This window comes from Grus americana, chromosome 4 (assembly GCF_028858705.1).
Source record: "Grus americana isolate bGruAme1 chromosome 4, bGruAme1.mat, whole genome shotgun sequence".
NCBI classification, from domain to species: domain Eukaryota; kingdom Metazoa; phylum Chordata; class Aves; order Gruiformes; family Gruidae; genus Grus; species Grus americana.
Genome location: NC_072855.1, coordinates 19,019,240 through 19,044,346, shown reverse-complemented (window position 1 = coordinate 19,044,346; position 25,107 = coordinate 19,019,240). Strand labels below are relative to the sequence as shown.

General features: G+C 38.2%; 1 protein-coding gene across 6 annotated transcripts in view; it reads left to right on the top strand.

Annotated features, from left to right (window-relative positions):
• Positions 1-25,107, top strand: part of KCNIP4 (potassium voltage-gated channel interacting protein 4) — a 450,983-nt gene that overhangs the window by 97,481 nt on the left and 328,395 nt on the right. The window contains exons 1-2 of one of the 6 annotated variants that reach the window (XM_054824801.1): positions 12,428-12,540; positions 12,664-12,772. The exons of 4 other annotated variants lie outside the window; for them this stretch is intronic. In XM_054824801.1, the coding sequence (XP_054680776.1) occupies positions 12,685-12,772 (88 nt within the window). In that variant the 5' untranslated portion in view covers positions 12,428-12,540; positions 12,664-12,684. Of the gene's footprint in view, positions 1-12,427; positions 12,541-12,663; positions 12,773-25,107 lie in introns of those variants that run through there. One more of the 6 variants, XM_054824807.1, reaches the window with a different exon arrangement.

The window sequence follows — 25,107 nt, the reverse complement described above, 5'->3', positions numbered from 1 at the left end:
CTCTGTTTTATGTGGTTTGATGGACTTCTTACCATCCTTTGCACCCAATTTTCACATGCTGCAACTGGTATAGGTGAAGTGAGCACTTCAGTGTCACCATGGCTGTCTCCCAAGACTTGGAATTTCATTTCTATATTGGCCACAGTCTTGTAATCACTGCTGAGTTTTTTTTCTGTTGCTTGTTTCTCCCACACACACACTTTGGCATCTGGAAAGTTAAAATAAAAAAGTCACAGTAATTTTTACGTATCTGTTTTATGCAATTTCACTTAGCGATGTTTGCCCTGAACTTCAATTCTATTCTTTTGAAGCTGGCATGATCTCTTGCATAACACACTTGGGAAGTAATTCTGGGGTCACTCATGCTATATTGTCAATTATGATACTCTTCTCCAGTAGCTTGTGACCATACTGTCATGTAATGGCATGTACCTCCTCTCTTAGAGCCCTCCGTGCTTGTAATGTGCAACTTTTCTTCATGGAAACCTTCTTAAAATGAAGAGAGTGGGAGGAAGGAGAAAAACTGATGTCATTTATCCATGATACAGACCTGTATTTTTCTATATGAGACAAAGTACTCCTTTTTGTTCGTTTCTTTTCTTCACATCTAGGATTTTTCACTTTTGGCCACAGGCTTTCAGTCAAAACCTGAATGGGGAGAAGTACAGAAGAGTGACAATAAAAATTTGCCTTGCCAAGAAGTCTGAGCCAAGGAATTTTTGGAAAGCCAAAATTTTATAGGGCAACTCTGACAACTTTTGTCTCTGAGATTCAGCAAAAAGTTGTCTTTTTATGCAAAGGACATCAGCTGTAGTTGTATTGAATTTGTAAAGGATTATCCTGATGTGCACTTTTTGATAGCTGAGACAGAATACATAGATTTCTAGTTAAACTACTTCAAGGTGTGTTTTGGGTTGGTTTTTTTTACCAGCCACAGACATAGAGTCCCAGTGATTTTCAAAATCATATTTTATGTATTGTGGATTATTCATGCAATCCTGGGGTGCACAGGAGTGTTTGGGTTTAGAATTAGAGTTCCCATATTCTGCACATGTTTACAAGAACTAATAATTATAGCTAGGCTTTGACCTTTCCCCCCAGCCTTAAATGCGGATTAGAGCAAGTTTGTCACATATAGAACAAAATAAAATCTCTAGAAAAAAACTGAGGGTTCAGTGTTGATTTCCAAAGGGTCCTTAACTTTTTTTTGTTGGAAAAATGCCTTGGCCTTAATTATTTGATTGCTTATACTTTTGGTTTTTGTAGCATTTCTGTTACAACTTTTATCATCTTTTTAAAAAGTAAAAGATCTGAATTTTCACCACCAAAAGCTTTGTGTCATTTAAAAAGGATAGTATTGCTGATACCCTTCAAACCCAACGGAAGTGGCAGGAGGAATTTTTGCACGTGGTTTAAGCTAACAAAAGAGGATCATTAAAATTTGAGCACCTTTTTAAATAAAGCACTGCTGGAAAAGGAAAAGCAATTGCTCTTGGCAAACCAGATTTTTTAGTTTAAATATCAGATGGCAGTAACTGCAATAAATTACTGAGCAAAGGACCAGCTAAAGATGCTTTCTTTTTTACCCCCTCTTTGGAGAAGTAAATGAAGCCTGGACAGGTCAACAGAAGTAAACTAGCTCTATGTTGCAAGGAGTGGGAATGGTTCTGAAAGTTCGTGTTCTGGAAGAGAAGCCGGGACACCAGGCTCAGGATGAGGCAGAGGATGGACCCAGCCTGATAATTTAAAGAACTAAGGAGTGATGTAGAAACAGTTTCCCCCATTCCGATACCCTACCTACTTCAGATGTAGGAATGTCTTGCATGATTTAAAGTAAAAATTGGTTTACTTCTTGCAGTCTTCGTTGTCTGTGGACAAGTATGTGTGCCGTGTGAACTGCAAGTTCAGAGTGGGTGCAGTTCTGGGAAATTGTTTTTGTACTGCTGAGAAGGTTCAGAAATTGGTGCTGCCCCTACATGATGAAAGTGGTTAGACCATGGGGACAACTTCCTCTAAAAAGCCACTGGAAGGAAAGCAAATTATAAACCAATTCTTGTGTAAGAGAAGGTGTTATGCATGAAATCTTGCTAAGGACAAGAGAGGGAAGATGCCATATAACTATATCTGATCCATATGTTTACAGAGACAAGAGTGTTATTTTTAGCTTATTTAAAATTATTAATAGTATAAACAGAGTACAAAAAAGTTGTCAATCCAATACCATTGCAATACTATTAACATCTCATAGTGTAACAGATTAACGACTATAGACCTTCAGGAGTAATTTTGCTTGAGTATCATCCTTCCCTAGGTAGTATCGTAATCTTCCCTGAGACTGTAGGCTATTTTGAAACAAGGTATCCTCCTATTAGTACTGTTCTACTTTTAATAAATAATTTTTGAGGTAGAGAGCCACACAAACCACTCCTGCAGTTTTTGGTGGGTTTTTTTTCCTCCTTGGTTTGCATCTTTAAAGATGGAATGTTCCTGGGGAAGCCAAAACAACGTATTATTTAGAAATGTTTATCTTAAAAAGGTGAGGAAATCCTATGGGTGTCTTCAGATAAATGTTTTACCTTCAGAAAAAAATCAATTGATTAAAACTTCTATTACCCAATTATTGCCACCTTCTATTTTTTTCTCTTTCATTGGGTGGAAAACAAAAGAGGTAAGCTATTAAAATGTGACTGAAATTATCTCTGAAGACATCACATGGGGGAGTCTGGGCAATGATAACATAAAATAGTGTAAGATAAAATGTGATTACTGAATCAAATGCAATTTGAAGTTAAGGAGAGTGGAATTACCTGGTTTAATCAAGAGAAGAATGAAAACAGTATGACATGCTATAAATTCTTTATTGACCAAAACTGGTAAGGGCATATTTGCAATTAAGATGCTTACACCTGACAAGTTACCTGCATATCGGAAACTGTAGAGTTGTGACTTCTTTCTTCTCTCTCTTCCCCCCCTCCCCCCAATATGCTTCTTTGGACATAAGATAAGTCTAATAGATTTTTTTTTTTTTTTTTACTGAAGAGCTTATCTCTTCTATTTTTAATACAGTTTCTGCAGTAGAGGTAGCTGCCCTATTCTGATGGGGAAAAGTTTGAAATAATAATTTATGTAATGTAAAACATGATTTCTGCTTGGTGACTGAAGTTCCATATCCAGGCACACAGAGCAGCTGGTGTGAACTAAGAAATTTCTACAGGGATTAAATAGAAGCAATGTTCATATTCACCCTATACTGTATAAAACCTTAAAAGTTTATCATCATTCTTCTAGTAGCATTTCTTCTTGTTACAATGAGAGAAATAGTCGTATTCCCCTATATGTTCCTGAGCATCAGTGCTAACTATATAAGTGTGTGTGTATTATATAAAAAAATATTGTTCTTTGTACAGAGCTGGTAGAAATGCTCATTACCACTCTTGCAGTTAGCTTCCTGTTCTAGGCTTCAGAGTTGGAAATTTATTTACAGCCAACTAATGAAATTTTCCTTTGCTCGCCTAGACCATATACAGGCTATTATCATTATCACTGACTTGTAACTTCATAATAGCTGAGTTCCTAATAAAAAAACTACTTCACTTCCTCAGGCTATAGAGTTGGAAAATGATTTGGATTTATGCTTAAGGCCTTTATTTGATCAGATCTTTTAGACTCTGTTGTCATTAAGAGACTGCATTGATTTCAGACTCAACTTCTATAGTTTCCTGAGGTTTGAAGCACATGGTCCCAAGTACTTGCCCTGCCAGTGACTATTCCCAGCTGGGAACCAAAAATTCTGTCTTTCACTAATGCCCATGGGTCACATGTGATATTTGAATTCCCTGCTTGCTCCATTCCCCTGCTTTTAATCTCCAAGGTTTACTTTGATTCTGCTTCCTTCCATCTCTGGTCCTTGAGGACTGATTTAAAGTAGTATTAGAGGGACTGATGAGGGAGGCTTGCCTGAGGCTGCAAGTAGTTGTGGCCACACTTCCTGGAGAAGTGGTGGTTTATATGGTCACAAAAGAACGTGTAGTAGGAGGCAGGAAGACAAATGACGATACTGCACGGATATTGTATAAGGCCATCAAAATCTACCAACTGTATGTGGCGTGCAACTTCAAGGCTGTAATGCAGGCTCAGATGTTTCCTTTATGGGGCCAGCAATGCTAGACGGGTATGCTACTGTCTGACTTATACCCTTGATCACTGTTTCCTATCTGAAGTGCACAGTGGGTAGCTTCTTCAGGCTTTATCTGTAGCATGAAACGTAGATGAATTTCCAATTGACTGGAGATGATCATAAAATAATTTTTGGAATGTGTTTTTAATTTGCCTCTAATGAAAGTAAGTGTGTGCAGTAGAAAAATTGTTATTTAGTTTAGAGTGGTAGAGTTTTGAGCACATATTCTATATATAAACCTTTTTGTTTTACCCATCAGCAAGGTTCAGCTCAGGTTTATCCGAGCATAGATATGATCAAATCAATTATAAGTCTATTTAAAATGACTCTCCTATTTGTCAGAGTTAAATTTAGCATACTTTGGGAGAGCTAACCACCTGTATTATGTGGGAGAAAGATCTATGGGCCAGTATTACAACCACAACAATTCTGGAAAATCTGAAGTAGAATCATAGAATCATAGAATGGTTTGGGTTGGAAGGGACCTCAAAGATCATATAGTTCCAACCCCCCTGCTGTGGGCAGGGACACCCTCCACTAGACCACATTGCCCAAAGCCCCATCCAACCTGGCCTTGAACACTTCCAAGGATGGGGCCTCCACAACCTCTCTGGGCAACCTGTTCCAGTGCCTCACCACCCTCACAGTAAAGAATTTCTTTCTAACATCTAATCTAAATCGACCCTCCTTCAGCTTAAACCCATTACCCCTTGTCCTGTCACCACACTCCCTGATAAACAGTCCCTCACCATCTTTCTTGTAGGCCCCTTCAGGTACTGGTAAGCCGCAATTAGATCTCCCCGGAGCCGTCTTTTCTCCAGGCTGAACAACCCCAACTCTCTCAGCCTGTCCTCATAGGAGAGGTGCTCCAGCCTTCTGATCAGCTTTGTGGCCCTCCTCTGGACTCCCTCCAACAGCTCCATGTCTCTCCTGTTCTGGGGCCCCCAGAGCTGGACGCGGTACTCCAGGTGGGGTCTCACAAGAGTGGAGTAGAGGGGCAGGATCACCTCCCTCGACCTGCTGGTCACACCTCTTTTGATGCAGCCCAGGATACAGTTGGCTTTCTGGGCTGCAAGCGCACACTGCTGGCTCATGTTGAGCTTCTCATCAATCAACACCCCCAAGTCCTTCTCCTCAGGGCTGCTTTCAATCCATTCCTCGCCCAGCCTATAGTCGTGCTTGGGATTGCACCAAAGTAGACAAGTAACTGCTCATGTTCCCCAAAGGGCTTTACTGAAGGATCCCACAGGAATGCTGACAGACTGTTTTTGTTCTTGGTATCTGCAGGACTCTGCTAGGAGGGGAGAGACAGACAGCACAGGCCTAACAGTGTTGTAATTTAACTTGCTCTCAACACTGGTACTTCATATGAGATAATTAACAGAATAAAATTTTTGATGAAGGACAAACCTTCAACCAAGATGCAGGCTCTGAAAAACTGTTTGGGCTGTAGCACCTGTCTTCTACCTTTCTCCTCCCTTATGTAGTAGCTGCAGCATATTCATCCAAATGCATTGTAATTCATGACAGATTAAGGATGTGAAGACTTAAGGATTTGCAACTTTAAATCTTAATTTTTAGTTTCATCAGGGTGGCAAGCCACATCCGCAACCTCTACAGCATCCACAATTGGTTTGGGCTAGCAAAAAAAGCCGGGGAAAGAAAATCCCTGAAAACTGTAAGGAAGCCCTTGACTCAGAAGATGAAATATAAGTTTTGGCCATTTATGGGAAATCCTAGGGGCAAAAAGCCTCTCGCAGATGACTGAATAAATTACTGAAGCTACAAAATCAAACTTTTTTAAATCATATGTATATTTTATATAAATATACATACATACATGTCACTACATATCTATGTAGCGAAAGCATACTTCTCATAAATATTTTTACTTCCTGGTCCAAGCTGTACATATGTATTTATTATGCTTACAGAATTCTCATAGCTGATTTGGTGCAATGACTATTCCATCTTCTTAAGAATGCTGCATACCTAGTATGTATAAATAAAATATGTATGCACCCAATTTCCAATATATTTTTCTTCTTTAACAAGTTAATATAGCTGTTGGGGTCAAAATGCAAGCTTTTCAATATTCCTATTGCATAGGGGCATGATATGGATATGCTTTAGTTATTTCAAATCTCAGATGATCTATGGAACCTATAGACTATTGAGGCTATGATTTCTATAGCAGTGAAGTTGATTCCTTCTGATTTTTTTCAGTTCAGCTTTCTCTTCCATTAAATACAGATGTAAATATGTGCAGAATCTAGTATAACTAAACTGAGTTATAATAACTCCAGATATTCTTTCCACAGATGGGAGAGATTTGGAATTAATAAATTCTTTTGTCTTGGAGGCCAAATGCAAATTTCTTATAAATGGGGTATGTGAAACTAAGATAGGAGTCCAAAGCCACAAAATTAAAATCTCATATACTTGTTGACAGTAGTATGCTTCATTCTTTTTTGATTTATTTGAGAATACTTAGCACTGGCTTGTTTTTTTAAGTTGGAAGATATGACCGTACATACAAAACAGGATCTATATGATAAGGAAGAGAAGATTTTAGTGTTCTGCAGAAAGATTATTGATAACACTGCCCATGCAAGTTTTATAGTTAGCTTTGCATACAGATATTCAATTTCCATTGAGCATTAAAAGATAGTACTCTAGCTTCCGCAGTGAGAATTTTACAGTCCATGCACAGAACTTGATGTGCGACATGAAAACTGCATTATGCCATTTTATGTTTCAGCAGGTAAGTCCCAGTCTTGTTTATTCTCCAGCACAAGCTGCAGGCTGGCTGTGGAAGGTCAGGCTGGGAAGTTGCTAGTGTCTGACACTGCAACATTCTGGAGTGATGAATATTTAATTAGGAAAGCAAGGACCGTGTGGGAGGCTGAGGCAGCCGTAGCTCCTAGTTGACTGTCTGCAGTATCATCTTAGAGTGTTGTGTGAAAATGAATCCTTGGGGTAAGCTTCAAGGACACTGAGTAGGTAAAAAAGGCATTCTGACGGAGCAGCTAGAGGGAAGTTAGAAACAAGAGACAAATGTTTTCAGTGGGTTTCGTTACACTGGTCAAAGGTTTTACGTTCTGGTGGGCTAAGCCACCGTGTCTTATTAAGCTCCATAAACGTGATAGAAAATTAAGTGTGAAGCTATAAAGTCTGGAACTATAACAGTGATGAAAGTAATTTATTTTATGCAGGTATTAACTATTAGAATGGAGCACATGTATAATTTGTTGATATTATGCAAACAGCGTGAGGTAGCAGTCATTTCTCTGTAGTCCTATTTTAAGCACAGCAATACAGCTGTTTGATTTTGAGGATATTATTCTTAGCAAGTTTTCAGGAGAAGTTAAAAACCACAGACAAAAGCAGGAAGACTGTATTAATATTCAGTGGCATAGGCCAGGATAAAGATTTCTTATTATTTTGTGTTCCACATTAAGAAACATTGCATGCAGTTCGGATAAGTAATGGTTGGCCTACTAAAACTTTTTAATTTGCTATGAAAGTTTAAAAAAAAAATAATTAAAAAATAAATAAGTCTGTCTTCAAAACCAGGGACTCCTCACTATCTCTCTTGGGGTCTGTGGAAGTTACTGTTCCCACACAAGACAGAACAAGATCATGTCCACATCCCATGTTGACGTCCACTTTAATATACGGAGTGGATGAAGCAGAAATAGTTTTGTGTTCCTTGTTGTTGCTGTAACGTTCAGGACAGACAGCAAGGAGCAATAATTTTAAACTAAGTAAAATTAGCTAGCACATTACTATTAATCAGTTAGGAAGGGAACATATATCTGTACCTCTGCTTTCTCATGTTCTAGCATGTAACCATCTTTGGTTTGTGTTAATATCCAAGACTAAATTTGGGCAGATGAGGTGCAGGAGAGTTTTTGTTGCTGTTCACTGGCTATAGCTAAAAGTGGTGCCAAATATTTTCATAGACATAGTGAATAATTTGGATTAGTTCAGCAGTTTCCAGTGACTTCTGTGATGAAGGACTCTAATCCTGCTGCATCCACTCTAGAATAATGGTGGCCAGCTTTGGACACCTTGGTACACAATACTGTAGAGCTGAGAAGTAAAAGGCCAGAGAAAAGCTATTAAAGAGGGTTTGTGATTTAGGAGGGCTTTTACTTTTGTGACAAACAAGGAGCAACTGAAAGGAGACATGATGATGGTCATCTACTTGTGGCAGCTGTTTCTTATGCTGATCATAAACATCTCGCTGTTACCTTGTGTTCACCCATCTGTTTGTTTCTACCCATCTGTTATGCTTGCCATGTGCTTAGATTGTAAATATTACCTCTGCTCTTTGAAATAAGGAGGCTAGAAATCCTCTGATAAAAATGTTCGGTTGTGGAATTCAACATTTGCATTAAGAACAAAAGCCCTCACAAGCCTCTGGAGTCAACAGCGAGGAAACTCTGTGTACACGGGTTTTCAGTGCTCCTGGTTGACCTCCTGCAGTCACCCTTTCTGATGAAGTTGAAGCATCTAATTGAGTTGATTTTGTTATTGTTAGAAGACTTCAATTTGCTCTTAGTCAATAGCACAGGCTAGTTCAGGAGATCTTGCTCTTTGAAGTTGCAAGAATGTTTAAATAACGTGTGCAAATGAAAGATGTATACAAGGCAAATCACTGCCAAGAAGCCGATCAACTTGTGCTCCGTATATGTCACTTCAACTTGTGCTGTTCCTTTTTTTGTTACCATACTAACAAATTTATATCTGCCGTCCACTGCCGTCCCTATTGCAGGGGTTTCTTCTTCTTATCAAATATTCGTGATGACTTTTTTTCTCCTTAAACCATTACACTGTGCTTTTTGCAAGTTGAGTCTGCTGTTGTTACTTAATATGATGATAGGCAAATTTAATTTCTTCTTGAGTATTTTAAGAGATGGCTTTGCTTTATTTTGTTATTAAATATAACCTGTATTTAGTAATTCTTTCTCTCTCAAAAAGAAACTATAATGCTAGCTAATTCAGCATTATTTATCATTTTATGCCAGGCCATCACAAAGTTCTGTTCCAAGACAGCCAGTGAGTTTGAGGTTAAGGGATTTTGTTTTGTGGGTTTGTTGTGGGTTTTTGTTTTGTTTTGTTTTTTTTAAGAAAGATTAGACTAGTTTGTCCCAGCAACCTATGCAATTTTAAAATCAGTTTTTTCCCTTATTTTAAAATGTTTTCATATTGATGTTAATTGACTTCTGCTTTGGTTTTGATTGTTTTGTCTTATACTGAAATATTATTCCTACACAGGAACAAGAAAAGACATACTGATTACGTACCTGCTAACACTGACCAACTCTTAACTACAAGATTTGCGTAGCTTTTTTTTTTTGTAGTGTGAGACTAAAGCTACATCAGTGTATACCCCCTTCTGATTATGGTGTAGGGAGCCTCAATTGCCACCATAGGTGCCTGGGGGATAAACCAGTGATGCTGAGACCCTAATTAAAGTTCTAAAAATGTATGTGGAATTGCATCTATGAATTGAACAGGATAAATTGATGGTTTGGCACTTTTTTCTTGCCATGGTAACAAAGATTTTTAAGATTTTTCTTGCAGCTTTGTTTAGAAAGGCTCAAAGGAAGAAAATATGGGATTATTATCAATTAATTTGTCTTAACAGCTCTGTACTTTGTACATTCATGGCAACTTTTCCATTTTGCATTTAAACTGGACTGCTGTTGTGGACAGTCTTTTAAAAAAATCCCCAGTCATTTCATGCCTCCCAAGTACTTCAAAACAAAATAATTTGTATTTTGTATTGTTCTAGGAGCCTGTCAGCTGGACTGGGTAAAACAATTTGAAAATCCAGGAGTTTACAAACAATGTTTACTTTTTCCTTCCGTTTACTTTTTCCTTCCATTTACTTTTCCTAATGTCTGAACCCCCCCCCCCTTTTTTTTTGTAAGCATGTGTTTTATTCCTTCTGCGTTGTATTTAAACTGTGGCTTTTAAACCCTGACTACTAATACCTGATTCCAAAGTCCAGAACTTATAGAAATTGATCTAGATCCCTCTGATGTTAATAGGAATTTTTTTTAAATAGGTTTATAGGTCTATAGATTATGAATTATTAGGTGTGGACATAGCTTATAGATAGAAAAAGTATTTATATACTTCAGTGCAAAGAGACTGTTTCTGACTGAGGACTCTAGTGTAGCCCATCAATTAAAAAAAAAAAAGTGAGTATATTGCTAATATATATGTTTGCTATTCTCCAACTGTCTTTCATATTGTTTCACTATAATATATTTGTCAACAAAATCATGGTGGCTTTATTACAGTTTTCCATTGTAATTTTCCTGTCCATTTTTCCCTGATTTGCTCTTTTGATTTGGGGTAAGGAACTTGAGTCCAAAGATTAGTCAGCCTTTTGTGCTGAGCAGAGAAATATCGGGAGGTAGATGTGGATGCCATTCTACTCAAATACGGCACTGTTTATTAAAAGCCTCTTAGTGAAACTGGTCAGAAACCTTTCATGAACTCTTTCTTGGGTAGCAATTACTGTTACTGCTGTGTTGAAACATAAAAGGTTTAGGAAAACATGTCAGAACTGATGCTGGTTTGTTTTTTTGGGGGAGGAAACAACAACAAAACATGGTGTTGGCGATACATGCTTATATAAGGCTTTAGAAAATGGATATTCAGTTCGTCACTTTCGTAACACTGCTAGTGAAATTTGTATAAAGCAATTAAAAATGCCAACAGATCGCAAAGGTCAAGGACTCTAGTTGAGAACCATTTGCATTGGCCTCTTCTATCCTCCTCTAAAAAAGAAAAACACACTTGTTTTTAGCATCTTTTTACCTCCACCAGCTATTTATGGAATTTTCTTTTCAGAGACCAAAGGGGTTTTGAAACTTGTAAAGCAGACTGTGATCTCTAATGCCTCAGAATTCGTTGGGTTTTGGTCTTTTTCAAACCCTTCTTGGCCAAGTTTTCTGCCTTTTTTTTCCAAAAAATAGGTACTGCTTAAGATGAGTGGCTCTAAGAAGTGGTGTAAACATGAAATACTGAAATCTGCCCGGTTCCTTCCTGGGCTAAACCAGGGGCTTCTGGAAGCTATTTTGGCTCTTCCCATTCACTGCGTAGCCTCACTGGAAGCATAAGACAGCATGCTTATGTTTTTAGATAGCAGACACAAAAACTATGTCATCTAACTGCAACTTTGATAATGCTTTGATGTTCTGTGTCTGTAATGTATTTATCTCTGATCAGTGTGTAATATTAAGAATAGCTTGAAGATGTGCATTTGTGTTTATTATAATTTTTTAAAGGCATTCACCAAAATGTTTTATGGTCAATGCTGTCATTAAAATTAGATCAGACAGTGATTTTCTTCTGTTAAGCTTTTCCTTAATGGGTTCTTTGTCTTCTTTTAACTGTATTAGGCATTACATATTGCATCACCGTCTAATGCAATAGAGTTGTTCTCTGTGTTTATGTAGTACAGGGAAGTACTCCAAGGGAAATGAAAACATAATCTTCAGGTTCTTTGCGCATGCATAAAGACTTCAGCAGATCATTTTTATTAATAGGAAACACTTCTCATGCAATATGGAAAATAATGTATTTATAAGGGAATAGCAAGGAATGCATGTAGCTTCCCAAAGAGACTTTCTTAGAAAGATCCTCACCAGTACATGTCAACTGTGTGAGAGCCAGCGTCCCACCTGTCCCAGGTCAGTGAGCTGGGGAGCAGGGGGAGCTCCCTGCAGAGGTACCACTTGGGGTCCTGGTACCATATTCCTTCCCCGCAGGTGTGCAGCGGCCTGGGCTTTCCGTGACCTTCAGCAGGCTGCGGGTCCTGCGGTCCACGCGCGAAGTTGAGGCGGTGGGGAATCCCCTCCGGCTCACCCCTTGATCTCATTCCTGCAGGTGAGACGCAGGCAAGGCAGTCCTCTGCTCTGACCTTGAGCAATGCACTACCTGGCACTGGGACGCTTCCCGACCGAGCGGTCGGCGTTTTGCCGTTGGATGGGTTTTCTCCCTCCCCTCGGCAAAGCGGAACCTGAGGCGTGCGCTGCCCTCGCTGCCTCCCCACCTGCACGCCTGCTGATTCACGGAGAGGGGCAGACCCCGAGCCCCTGCGTGTGCGCCGCGTCGGTGTATGCCTGCGTGGGGCGGGCAGGCGGCCCGGCCCGGCCCCGCCCCGCCCGCCGGGCTGCGCACCCGCGGAGCCAGCCGCGGAGCCGTGCGCGGGCAGCGCCTGCCGGCGGGTCCGGCCGCCGCGGGGGCGCCGGTGGCTGCGCCGTGCTGTGGTGGCTGCGCCCGCAGCCCGCGCCGCTGCCTGCCGCCTGCCGCCGGGGCTCCTCTCGCAGGCACCGGAGGTAAACCGGGAGGGAGTTCGCTTGGCTGTGAGGAGGCGAGGAGTTGCGAGGCTGTAAACTGCCCCAGAAGTTTGCTGGCAGAAACTGTTCTCTTTATTGGCAAAGTCTCCTGGCTCTTCTCAGAGGGATACCGCGTTGCCTAAGATGAGTGGCTGTAGGAAGCGGTGTAAGCGTGAAATATTGAAATTTGCCCAGTACCTTCTCAGGCTAATCACAGGTTCTCTTCACACAGGTAATGACTGTTTTTCTTTGTAGTCGAGCTGTGCAGCATGATAACAAGAAAATTGCCTAAGGTTAATATAGTGATGGCATTGTTTTATATTACAATTCCTTTCATCTTGTAAATAATAATAAAAAAGAAATCTGTGAACTATTTTGTGGCTGAGAATAATAAAACCAGAATATATAGTCTTTTGTTACGGTGCTTAGACAGCCTAACATTCTCTAAGCATTTACACACCCGAATCCAGACCGGAATGTGAGTGTACGTGCTTTCACCTGTTCACCTGTGTACATTAAAGGTAATGCAGAGTAATCACACGATGGTCATAAAGGATAACTCTCATGCTTTGCATTTTCACTGTTTCTTGAACTGATTTACTTAGTCTGCTTGTCAACATTCTTTTTTTTGGAGGCTTGTTTTGGCTTATTTTAAGATGTAAATAAACTGCAAGCTGTCAATATGATGTTACAGTATCTTGCTGCAGACTTTAAATAAGACTTGTGCTTTTTGCCCTTAAAGAATGTGAAACCATAAATGGCTGTCAACTTTATTTAGAGAATTTTTTTTTCCTGTAACCTTGGACAAATTGTACAGTACCAGATAAGGTTTCTAAGCTAGACTGAGCAAACAGTATAGTTTTCTTCTTAGCACTTTGGAACATATATTTTTCTCACAATTCAGCATTTTCTATGGCTGTTCCCAACAGCTGACAAATATAATAGCTTACATTATGTCATTTTGTATTGATAAAATATAATTGTGCTTCTTTCTAGACTTCAAATATTTTTTTTTTCCTTGGAAAAATCATCAAGCAGAGGTGCAAGTCCAACATCAGCAGACTTAACCAATTATACTAACATGATTATCGAGAATTAAAAGCCATTCATTTTACTACAAGTATTTTAAAAGTTTCTGCTGATGGTTTTGTGGGGTTTTTTTGGGTTTTTTTAGTCACTTTAGGCACTGATGGAAAGGTTGGAAAGCAAGTTGACTCTTCACTAACAACTTAAATTATTGATGCATGCAGTTTATCAGATTTGGGGATATAATGCTATAAAGATCATAGCATAAACATTGGCAACCTTCGTAGGATGCTTGTAACTTGTGGAAATCTGATACAGCTTTTTAGTAAGTTTGAGTGTCTGGTAACATAGAACTTCCCTGACTTTATTTTCTGTACTATTCCTAGTCTATTGTGGTTTCTCTTTTGTGAATTCTATCAATTCAAACTTCTCTGAAATTCTGGCTTCTTGTTCCTGTGGAAATTAAGTAATAATGCAAGAAGCAAGCTATGTTAGAAATGAACGCAATGCTCCTTTTTTACAAAGTCATTGAAGCTTTTCCTTTCCTGTCTCTCAACTGATGCACACCAGGTTATTTTTCAGACGGACATTTGTATTGCAAGCTTTCTAAGCTCACAATTCAAAACCATTTTCAGGAATTGTTGTGGATACTGATTCTTATGTTACTACTAAAAGAAGTTCTTTCGTTTATAATTAAGAAGCACTTTTTACATTACTGGAAAGCCAGGTAGGGTTGTATGAAACGTCTCCTTAAAGGAGAAACATGCAAGCAAAATGCTCCCACTCTTAGGAACTCTTAACAACTGAGACACTTTCTAGGAAATCTTCAGTTCATTTTTACTACAGGTAACAGTATACTCTTATTAGGTTAATAGACCTCGTCATGTTCAAATGGTGTAACAAATAAGGTCAATAAAATGTGATAATAATTGAACTGCTAAGAGAGAGAGCGCTCCACTGTTCAGTTCTTGCATAGCCCAGTCTACTCATTAACCTCAACTGTTGCAATACCATTTACTGTTCTCCGAGCAAAATCTAATGCATAATTCATTATGTTGATAATTAGTTGATAATTAATAAAGATGAATGAGGAAGCCTACTTGAAAGTGTTAGAAGCTTACGCTTTAATTTTTATATTAAAGATATTTCTGTTTCTGTCTTGATCATTCAAAAAAAGGTACAATAGCTATCAGACAAAAATGTGTGCTTATTTACTTTTTACATGCAGGCTATCTGCTCACTCAAGTGATCAATGATTGTCAAAATGTAGATGTTTACTGAGGAGCACAATGGTGAATATAATTTAACTTCCTTGTTGATACGATTTGCTCCCTGGTTCCTCTTTCAGGTGTTCTTTCATGTTTAAATTATACATAACTTGGCATTACCCATTGAAAGCACGTGCACTGAACCTAATCCATTCCTCCTTTCTGAATGGTAGGCGTGCTGAATATATACTTAATCTACAGCAATGTAGATTGGTACAAGCTCTGCTGCAGTTGGTGTGATTACGCTGATTAGAAAACAGGAGAAAGTGAGCTAGGAGGGAGACTAGGCTGTAGGCCTAGCTAAGAAGTCACCTTTGACGACTGGTTTTCATAACCATTTACAGCACTACAGACCTGTTCTGTGGTGAATCTCAATATTTAAAATAAAAATTATCATTTCATATAGCTGTCTATGATGGTACATAAACATGGACTTGTGCTTAACATTCAACTCAGCTGTAACCAATATTAATGAAACAACCCACTTGCTTGAAGGTAAATGCTGCATAAATCTTTACAATGGGTTTTAAGTGGCAATCTCTGCCTGAATACATCCAGATCTCTTCCAGTTTTTTTTTACAGCATGTTACTATGATTGACAGCAAAATGTAGTGAAAAGAAACAGTCTTTTAAACAAAGTTTTTTATTTTCCATAATTCCTGCTATATGTTAAGTTGATGTGTTTCCACAACTGGAACAGACTCCCTCAAATACTTGAAGACAGCATTTCTCAAATGTCATACCAATTCCTACTCTATTGCCTGCTGCCTCTCGAGGTGTGTTAGAAATGCCCGTTCCTTGAAACATTATCACAAAGAACTTAGCGCTGCAATTGAGGAGAACGTTTCAGTTTTCAGATGCAACATGAATTTATATATTATAAATAATGAGATAAATCATTGGGAGATCAAGAAATTGATCGTAAATTATTTTGAAATGGAGAAAATAAACTTCCTAGCCATTGTTCTGAAATTATTTCTTAGTTGTCACAACGGATAGCATGGGGGTTAGAGAGATGATAGAAACAAAACTGTCATTGACTTCGGTGGTAAATTTTCACAAGTGTGTCCTTTTCAGGCATGTTCATATTAAATGCCTGTCATAAAGGAGGCTAGGTTTTCCTGGACAGATTCAAATTCCCAGTTAGGATATGTGTTGACAAAGAAAGAAGGAAGAAACCTAACTCTTTTTCTAACAAACTGAAGTAATCTCACTCTTCTAGGCTTATGTAAATAAAGCTATGGCTTGATTTTTGTATTTTTAATCTATAGATTGATGCCATTGGTGTAAAAAAAAAAAAAAAACAAACAAAAAAAACCCCAAAAAAACCAAACCAAAACAAAAAACCCCAAACAAATAACCTTCCCAAAAAAACCCATGCTAATCACAGGCTTGAGATTTTTCGTAGTTAAAGAATAAAAATCTATGTGAATGTGGGATGTACTTCTTAATGGCACTTTCTTTGAGAAATCAGATTACCTTCTGGTAATCTTTAGTCTTTAATTTTGCCTGTTTGTGCACAGAAATATTTTTCTAGCCTACTGTTAAGAGGAAGACATTATCTGAGCGTAGATCTTTTCCGTGAAGGTGTGGGACGTGCTAGCACAGGCTTCCAGGGGCTCTCAACAGTACTCCTGTGACTGCAGATCACCTGCCTACCAGTGCCTAACGTCTGAGTCTGTTTGAGACAGCAGTTTATTACAAATGCTTTCCAAGGCTGCGCACTTTGTTTGCACAGAGATTTATTAGATGTCCCTCTCCTGAACTTTGGAAGTACGGGGTATATAAACACCTATTGGTTAGGCTGTCTGCCAGGGAAGATCATCTGTGTTGCTGACTGCTTAGCCTGAAGAGGGTTGACATGTCTCCTCCACGTCCAAGGAGAATGTTCACACTTCCAAAATTCGGTAGTATGGGTAAGAGCCGTCTCCATTTCTTAATCCATCATACAGCAAGACATGTAAACATCACAGGACTGGATAGAGGTGGTAACAGGAAGCCTAACTCTTTTCTAATGATTAGGAAATCCATCTAGGAGTGAGTAGACCTGAGGATTAAACTCCACTCTGTGAAATTGCTCCAAGAGATCTCTAACTGTTGTAAGAACAAGTATCACAATCACACCACTTCTTGATGTTCATCTTCAGCAGAGAGCATGTAAGAATAGGTCCCAGCTACATGGAGACCCCAAATAGTTTGTGTTGGCTCTCTGTCATGGATAGATTGAAACACCCTTGTTTCATGACCCAGTTCAGGAAGAGAGGGAAGTACTGAGACTAAACGTCCCACTAGACAAGTTTTCTGCCTCGTTCCTTTTCCTACCCCATTCTACAACAAAAAATTCACGAGGCAATTTTTAAATTTCCTTCTAGGTTCCATTCCAGTACATGGTGTGGATTCCATGGTTGTTATCATAAAAAGCTTCAGCTCAAGTCTTCAGTTGTTGTTGTGCATGTCATGGATGCATTGAGGGGATGATTCTTAAAAATCAGGGCAATATACTCAGTTTTTTACTCTTGGAGTGATGCTTTCTACAGAAGTTAGCAGAAGATGGGATCTGGCTTTTGGGCTGTGAATGTAAAACTCTCAGCCTTACCAGGAATATATCAGGGTTGTCCCACTATCAACTTTTTCAAATTGAGCTGTGAAAAGTATAAAAGTGGATGCTTAAAAACCTAGAGATTAATTCAAATATTTTACAAGAATGTAATAGTCTAGTGACAGTAGGTAAATATTCCAGAATAACTTTTTTCTTTACAGTTAAGAGGTTATAAGAAAGAGAATACTGAGACTAATTAGCTCTTAATTCTTACATGTAATTATACTGCATTTTTCTCTTTTTCTTTAGACCTTAAGCGTAAAGCTTAAAACCACTTCATATTTAATGTGTGCAGTCATCTTAAACATGGCAAATTAAATTATTTCAACAATTGATTAAATTTTCCCAGTCTTGGGAAGAATTACTAGAGATCAAAAAAGTATTGTACTTCTAATGCAAAAGAAAAAGTTTCTCCTTTAATAAAACTTAGTGTACCTTTCTCTGTGGTCACTTCTCCAGCATAGCTTTATGAACGAGTGATGTTGAAAGTCTGGATGGTTTAAATAGCTGTAGGAAACAACTGTCACTATGTCTCTCAGATGCCTCTTCAGACCTTGAAATGGAATAACAATGAGGGAAATATTCCTGGATTATTAACATTAGTTTTGCTATTTCTGTTTTTCTAGTAGTGTGTTTTCCTCCATGTTGTTTTGGCTGGTTAATTTTTGTTTGTGTTAAGTCACAAAAACTACTTAGTGAATCCAAAGATCTGGAATTACTGTTAACTGATTATTTAATGTGAATATTCATAAGACATTTTGCTTTCAGTTTCCTAAGTGGAAGATGGGATATTCTTATGAATTTGTAGAAGAAATCTGTAAAAGTGGTGGGGTTTGTGGTTTTGGTTTTTTTAATAGCTGGCAATATTCATGCAACTGCATTTTAAACTGCAGAGCAAGTAGTCTCCATGCATGCTGCCAATTCTAATACATTCTGCTTAATTAACTAAGTTCAGGGGAACTTTTTTGGCAGACAAGCAGTGGAGGGGAAAAAAAAAATTGGAGGGCTGCAGCAGTTACAGTCCCCAGGCATCTGCCTGTCTCTGACCAAGCTGCTGCTGAGGCCCTTGTCAAACCCTGCCCTGCGCCAGGTCCCAGCCAGGCAAGCGCAGGTCCGCAGCTGCTGCCTCTGCGCTGCTCGCCGTGCTGCGCCGAGGGCTGGCTGGGCTCTCCGGATGCTGATTAATGGGTTGACTGAACGCCTGTTGGGTCAGTGATGTCTGACAGTTAGGTGGGCTGAGGAATTTAAAAGCTCCACTTCTCTAGTTCTAGTCTTTTGAACTGCTGAGCTTGAAAGTGAGAGGTACTTCATGTCTGCAGCAAATAGAGCTGTGCTTTTGCTGAGATGCTGGTGTGATACAGTGTGGAAAACCAGATCCACGTGGCCCTTTAGCATCTATCTCCAAATCTATTTCCTTTAGAGACTTTAGAGACGCAATTCCTAAAGAAAGGTGCTTTTTTTTTTTTTTTAATGCTTCCTGACACAGTTTTTACTGAAAGCAGTGTGATGAACTGAAAAGAATTATCAAATGAAACTTGTTTGAGTCTTTCCCCTTAAATGGGATTTCTAGCAAGAGACCGTTTTTCATCACCAGGGCTTTGGCCTCTGAAAACTTCTTCAGGTAAACTGTGCAAGACTGACAACTGAATAAAAAACAAGCTTGGAAAACAGGAATGGGACTATGTGAAGCATTTAGTTAATGGATTTTGTGATAGGATAAAGATTTAATAGAAAAGGAGAAAAATTACAAAAACACCCAAGGTGTTAAAATTCTGGTTCTGTTTTGATTTCATGTTTAATTGTATTGATGTAACTTTCTGAAAGATCCATGATGATTTCTGTGTTCACTTAGATTTATTAGTTTAATACATGGCAAAGTAAATGAATGAGAAATTACACTCACTTGTTAAGGCCACTTCTCAGTCACAGGAGTATTTTTTGTATTTTCTGAAAGTGAAGATTAAAGAAAACTACGTAAGAACTGCAGGTATTCATGAGAAAGCATGACAAGGAATAAATAAATCCCAGCTGCCCTTACAAAAGAAATAAGTGCAAATACTACATTGCTGTGTTATATCCAGTTGTACAAAGTAAAGTGGAAATAAGCCATCACCTTTATATAAGCCAAATGGTCTTTGAAGCAAGTTGTGCAAGGGGCTGTCTTGCAACAAAGCTGTGGAGCGTGTGCTGAAGCATTGTGATTGAAACAAGGCCTCCAAATGGTATAAATGTCTGTGATGTATTAACCCACAGCGAGGCAATACAATTAGGCAATAAAAGGTTAAAGTTTTTTTTATCTTTTCAATAAAGTGCCTATTTTTTATAAATATTTACCTTCTGAGGTACTAGAAGTGGATTCTCACAAACCAGAACCACCAGAAACTGTTGATTCAGTGATGGTCCCGGAGTCCCCTGCAAGTAAACTTGATGTTTCCAAGAACTGTTCCTTGGATGTCTGTTTACCAAGTCAAAGACACTCCTGAAGTCAGCTAAGAAAATCAAGCCTTCTGTCAGTACTCTTAAATCTGCATCTCCCAAGTGAAGGAGATGGCAAATCAACAAATGTTGAGAAACTAGTATGAAACATTGAAGATGAACCATTGTCAGTGTGTATCTGGATGTTCCATCTGTCCTTGTCTAATGCAGGGATTAGATGCATTTAAGGGTCAGTTGCTCATCAGATATCTTTGAATAGGTTGGTTTGTGTGGGTGTTGGTTTTTTTAAACTTTGTCAGGAGTGTGCAGTAGAATGCCAATTTATCACAGTGAATAATTAAGGTAATTCAACCAATATGGAATTCAACCCCTGTCTTTCAGCTCTCAGTGCACTTTTACGCTTGGACCTCCGCTTGGTTCCCTTCCTTCTCCAAACCTTGTAATGAAAGCATGTGCAGACCCAGTGACCGAGGACCCCACCGCAGTCCTGGCTCAGGGCATCCTGCTTTTTGCCAGAGCACCAAGAGCTGCAGCCACAGGTCTTACTGCTCGTTCTTTCAGCTCTTTCCAAACTTCTTCCCATACGGGCCCATGCTGAGCTGTCACAGGCTCCTTCCTAAGCAGGGGACATGCTATGCTCATCTCTTCCACATTCTTGTATAATTTCATGAGGTGATAGTAGTGCTGTGACTGCAAAACTGCCTCTGCTCTAGGATGAATTTGATTAGGTGGGAAAATGAGGCACTTTAATTGTGCTCTTGCCTTGGGCTCACAATGGAGCAGTCACCGCACTGTTCCCTGCAGGAACACATTGCTATGAGTTTAGAGCACACCACGGCACGTCAGAAGTCTCTTGGTAAAGAATGACTTTAGCACTCAGGAGTATGCTACCAACTGAATAACACTGGCTTTGTTCTCAATGTATTTATAAATTCTTGTTAAAAAGCGACAGTGGACAGAAAGACAGCACTGGAGTTTTCTATGTGGGTTTTTTCCTGGCACTTCAAGCTGTTTTGAACAGGGTAAAAGAGAGAAAAGCTTTTGCTTTGTCCTATTTAAGAAGAGGACTCTCTCTCACGCAAGATGCTATTATATGAAATCCCTAAAAATACTTCTGCGTTTCTTTTCACTGATCTCATAATGAAACAATTTTCAAATGGTAATGCACTGATGTATGTCCACTGTAATGAGTTTTCATTTCTCAAATATTTTCTTGTAGCACAAAGAGAGGATTTTTTGGGAAGAAATAGTACAGGGTAGACTCTTGAGAGAAGAGAATTTACAGTACTGTTTACTCTGCATAAATCTGTTAAAAAAATTGTGCCGCTTAATTACCCTACAGTGTGTAATGAAGAAAGCACAGTGAAGAAACTTTACTCTAATGAGTTCTCAGCACAATCTCCCTGATGACATGTTAAAATTTTCCTCATCATTTCTAATGTAACCATAGAATTCTTACCATCTTCTTCAGTTCTCTACTTTTGATTTCATAGGATGAAATTCTGAAATACAGAGCCAAACTATAATAGAAGGGCTTTGCTCATCATTAAACGTCCAACAATGATGCTCATGTCCAGCCAGAGATGAAGTAGCAGTTGCAGGTGACTGTTGCACAAAATCTGTAAATAGAAGAACAGCAATGATTTGAAAGCTTTATTCCATTTAAGACTGCTTTGTTGTTAAGGGTTTAATAGGGAACCTTAAAAACCATGGAAGATGAATTACCATTTTTGAATGCAGGTTAATAATGTTCCATCAACTTCTATTGAAAATATATGTAAAATAAAATCAGAAGTAGAATAAATTAAAAGAAAACAATAATCCAAAATATCAAAATAATCCTCAACAACATGAGACATCCTTTTTATGCAAATAGGATCTAAAACAAAATTATTTAAAAAGGTGCTTGAAGATGTCACAAAAAGCTAAAATGTCAACATTCATAGGAAAACATGGGTTTCATATGTTTCTAAATGCTATTTTTTTTTTGTTTTGTGTTGCTGAAATATTTATTCTTCTGATACCAAATCAGTATTTTTCATCAACCTGATAAGTATTTTCACTCTTTTTTTTTTTCTAATGAAAAAGAATTCCAGATTTAAGGTCTGCATCTCTTATCTGTTGCCTCTGAGGTAGTCTGAACCTCTGGAGTCTCAAATATTTTTCATATACAGAGATGCAATATTCTCTCTATATATAGTTGCACAAGTTCTAATGTGCAAGGGTGAAATCTTTGTCATGTTTAGGGAAAGAAGCCTCCTTAATTTCAAAGAAACCAATCAAGATTTCTTTTGAAGTTCTGCATTGCACGTTACACCTTCTCAATTTCCTGATTAGCACTGATAACTTTTGCCGGTGCAGTCTTGGTATTAGTCTACCTCAGAGAGAAATCATTTTTGTGGAAGGGTGTGGTGGATGCCGAAATGTTACAAACTTGGATTTTGAGTAGGTTCCATACCACTAGTTGACTGAGACGCCTAAATGTAAAATATCAGACACTAAGAGAAAAATACCTTAAAAAACCAACCAACTAACCAACCAAAACCCCAAACATAAATTTATTTTTTAAGTTCTCTTGGCAAATATATTAGTTGAATTTTGCCTGAGTCCTCTGATAACTTAACTAGGATTTTTGGTTTATTGCATACTTGAGTACCTGGCTTCTGAAAACACCTTATTTTTTATGTTATCCTGAAGAAATAGGACCCCTCCCATAGGCTTTTTGTTTAGAAGTACACTGTACTATAGACAGTACTCTAAGAAAAAAGACCAAGATGAATTGAGTTTAGCAGTAGTTAGCTTAAAAGAAATTCTGAGAAATGCTGAGGATGCCATAACTTAGTGCACTTGTGCTATATTCTGCTTCAAGGTGGAGCAGATTATAAATATTTCTTTTATTCACCCAAAAAAGCTATATACCTCTCACACGCTGCAGCTGCAGACCCACTGTGAACTTAATTAGAAAATATATGATAATAAACCACTGCTAATCACTCACAAATTATAAATTTTCCCCTATTCAGAAAAGGGTCTAGATAGACTGCCTTTGCTTCCCCCCAATTTGCATACCTCTCTCTTCCTTTAAGCAGTATCTGCAAAACTCAGTGTTGTGCAAAATGTTTCCACTTCAAATTTTATAATCCTGCATATGTCAGATTGACTGAACATCACAGAAGACCAAAGCAGTAGTGAAAAATTTGTGTGGGTAGAAGGATATCTTGAAGTAGGGGATCTAAAGGCAATACCCTAATCTTTAAACACATTCTTCTGAATACGTTTAAATATTTCACTCCAACGTCACATATTTTAACACATTAATTCAGTCATATAACCTATTTCAAAAAGCTTTTTTTTCCAGATTCTTCCAAAAGAGTCATCTTTGAAGTCTTAAGATTTCTTGTGGTACGTTAATGGGAAAAGAACAGACAAAGTTACAATGCTGCACACCATTTCTTTTGAAAAGATTGTTTAAGGTTTTTATTCTCTCATTCCAAATCTGAATCTTAATTATAATGAAAGATACAGTTCAGCTTCTCTTACAAATGACACATTGAAAAGCATCCCATAGCCATCCTTAATGATCTCCCTTTGGAAGTCCTACGTTCGGTGACATTCTTGTAAGAGTCCAAACTACCAGCATAATTTGAAAAGATAATATTAAAACTTCAGCAGGACACAGCACTTGACATTATGCTTGAAAATACTCTTAAAGGAACCCTTAGAAAGTTATCAAATTATGCACACAAAATGTTAGGAAATGGCAGATTAAGACTACCTTGGCCTTCTGCGATACAACGCAGTTCTTAACCATGTGTGTACTTTTCCTTGAACCATTGTACAGACTAACAAGGAGTATAGAAGCAATAAGGAGTACAGTATACTTGGAGTAGAAATTTGGATGCAAACTGTAATAAATAGTACCTTAGAGTGCATAGACTGTTTTTTGGTTGTTGAGGGTTTTGTTGATTTTATAGGGACTTTCTGGCATAGACAGATTTTGTGCAATGATTCTCAAAGAAAGTAAAATGGTAGATAAAACTCAATGTAGATTAATGTGAAGTGGAGCATGCTGGGCAAAATGAGCTTTATGTCTAAATGGATAGGTGGTGAGCTTACAACTACCAGTCAGGAATGAAACCCTGGGGCTGATAAACCTGTGAAACTCTTTACTAAATGGTGGTGTAAGTGCAAAAAGTTCTCCGTGAGTTGAGAGGGACGAGTTGGGCAAGCATTTGGAAAACAAATCTGTTGGGAGTCACTCACTAGATTAACTGTAGTTTATATAAGAAATCCCCTGAAATTAAAATAGTCAGTGGCAGGGAAAGTGTTAGGAGAAAATATTCAATATGCTTGTCCTGCTTCTTCTCTTCTCTGGGCGTACACTAATGGCTGTTGCTGAAGACAGGATATTGTGCTAGATGGATCCTTAGTCTGAACCAGTACAATCATTCTTATCTTTTTATGTCAAAATAAACCTCTCTGCAATTAGGATACTATCACTGCTTCAAAGGATGGTAGAGTATCACAGTTTAACAGTTGTAACCCCTGCCTCTTCCTAAAAAGTCTTCATAACTAAGTCATCTCTCCTGACCCCCTTCCTCCAGTCACCAGAAGTTAAAACAGTTTGCATGGAGTTATAAACCAAATATGAAGTTAACTGAAATATTTTTTCAGACAGTGTTTTACACTCTAATTGCAAGAATCATTGCATGTGCCTTTTTAATATCTTGGGTTTGTTAGGCTTCACATATGGAATAGCCTTAGAATAAGTTCTAGGAACTTACATATATATATATTTTTTTCTGTCCTTGAGTGAAAATAATGCCCTTGCTCTGTTGTCATTGGCTATGAATGAGAATATGGATGATTATGTTTGAAGACGTAATGCAAATCCACAAGACTAGCCTTAAGTCTAAATACTTTGCCTTTCCTCAGGCAATTGTACTTTTTAATGTCCTGAAAAGGGATTAGAAACTTGCTTATGGAAGAAAAGATGAGTATGTAACAGCTAAAGCAGGGATAACTAGGGAAGATGGACCCATTCTATCATTAGCAGCATCAATAGATGATCATTTGAATGAAGGTATTAAAACAAATAATAATCTCTATATTTTTGGATCTGCTTCATAGTTTTATTTGTGGCTGTTAAGTGAAAGATGCAAGCTAGGAATAAAAATGAGAAAACCTGACAATCACATTTGCCCGAATATGACAATATATGCATATGATTTTAGATGA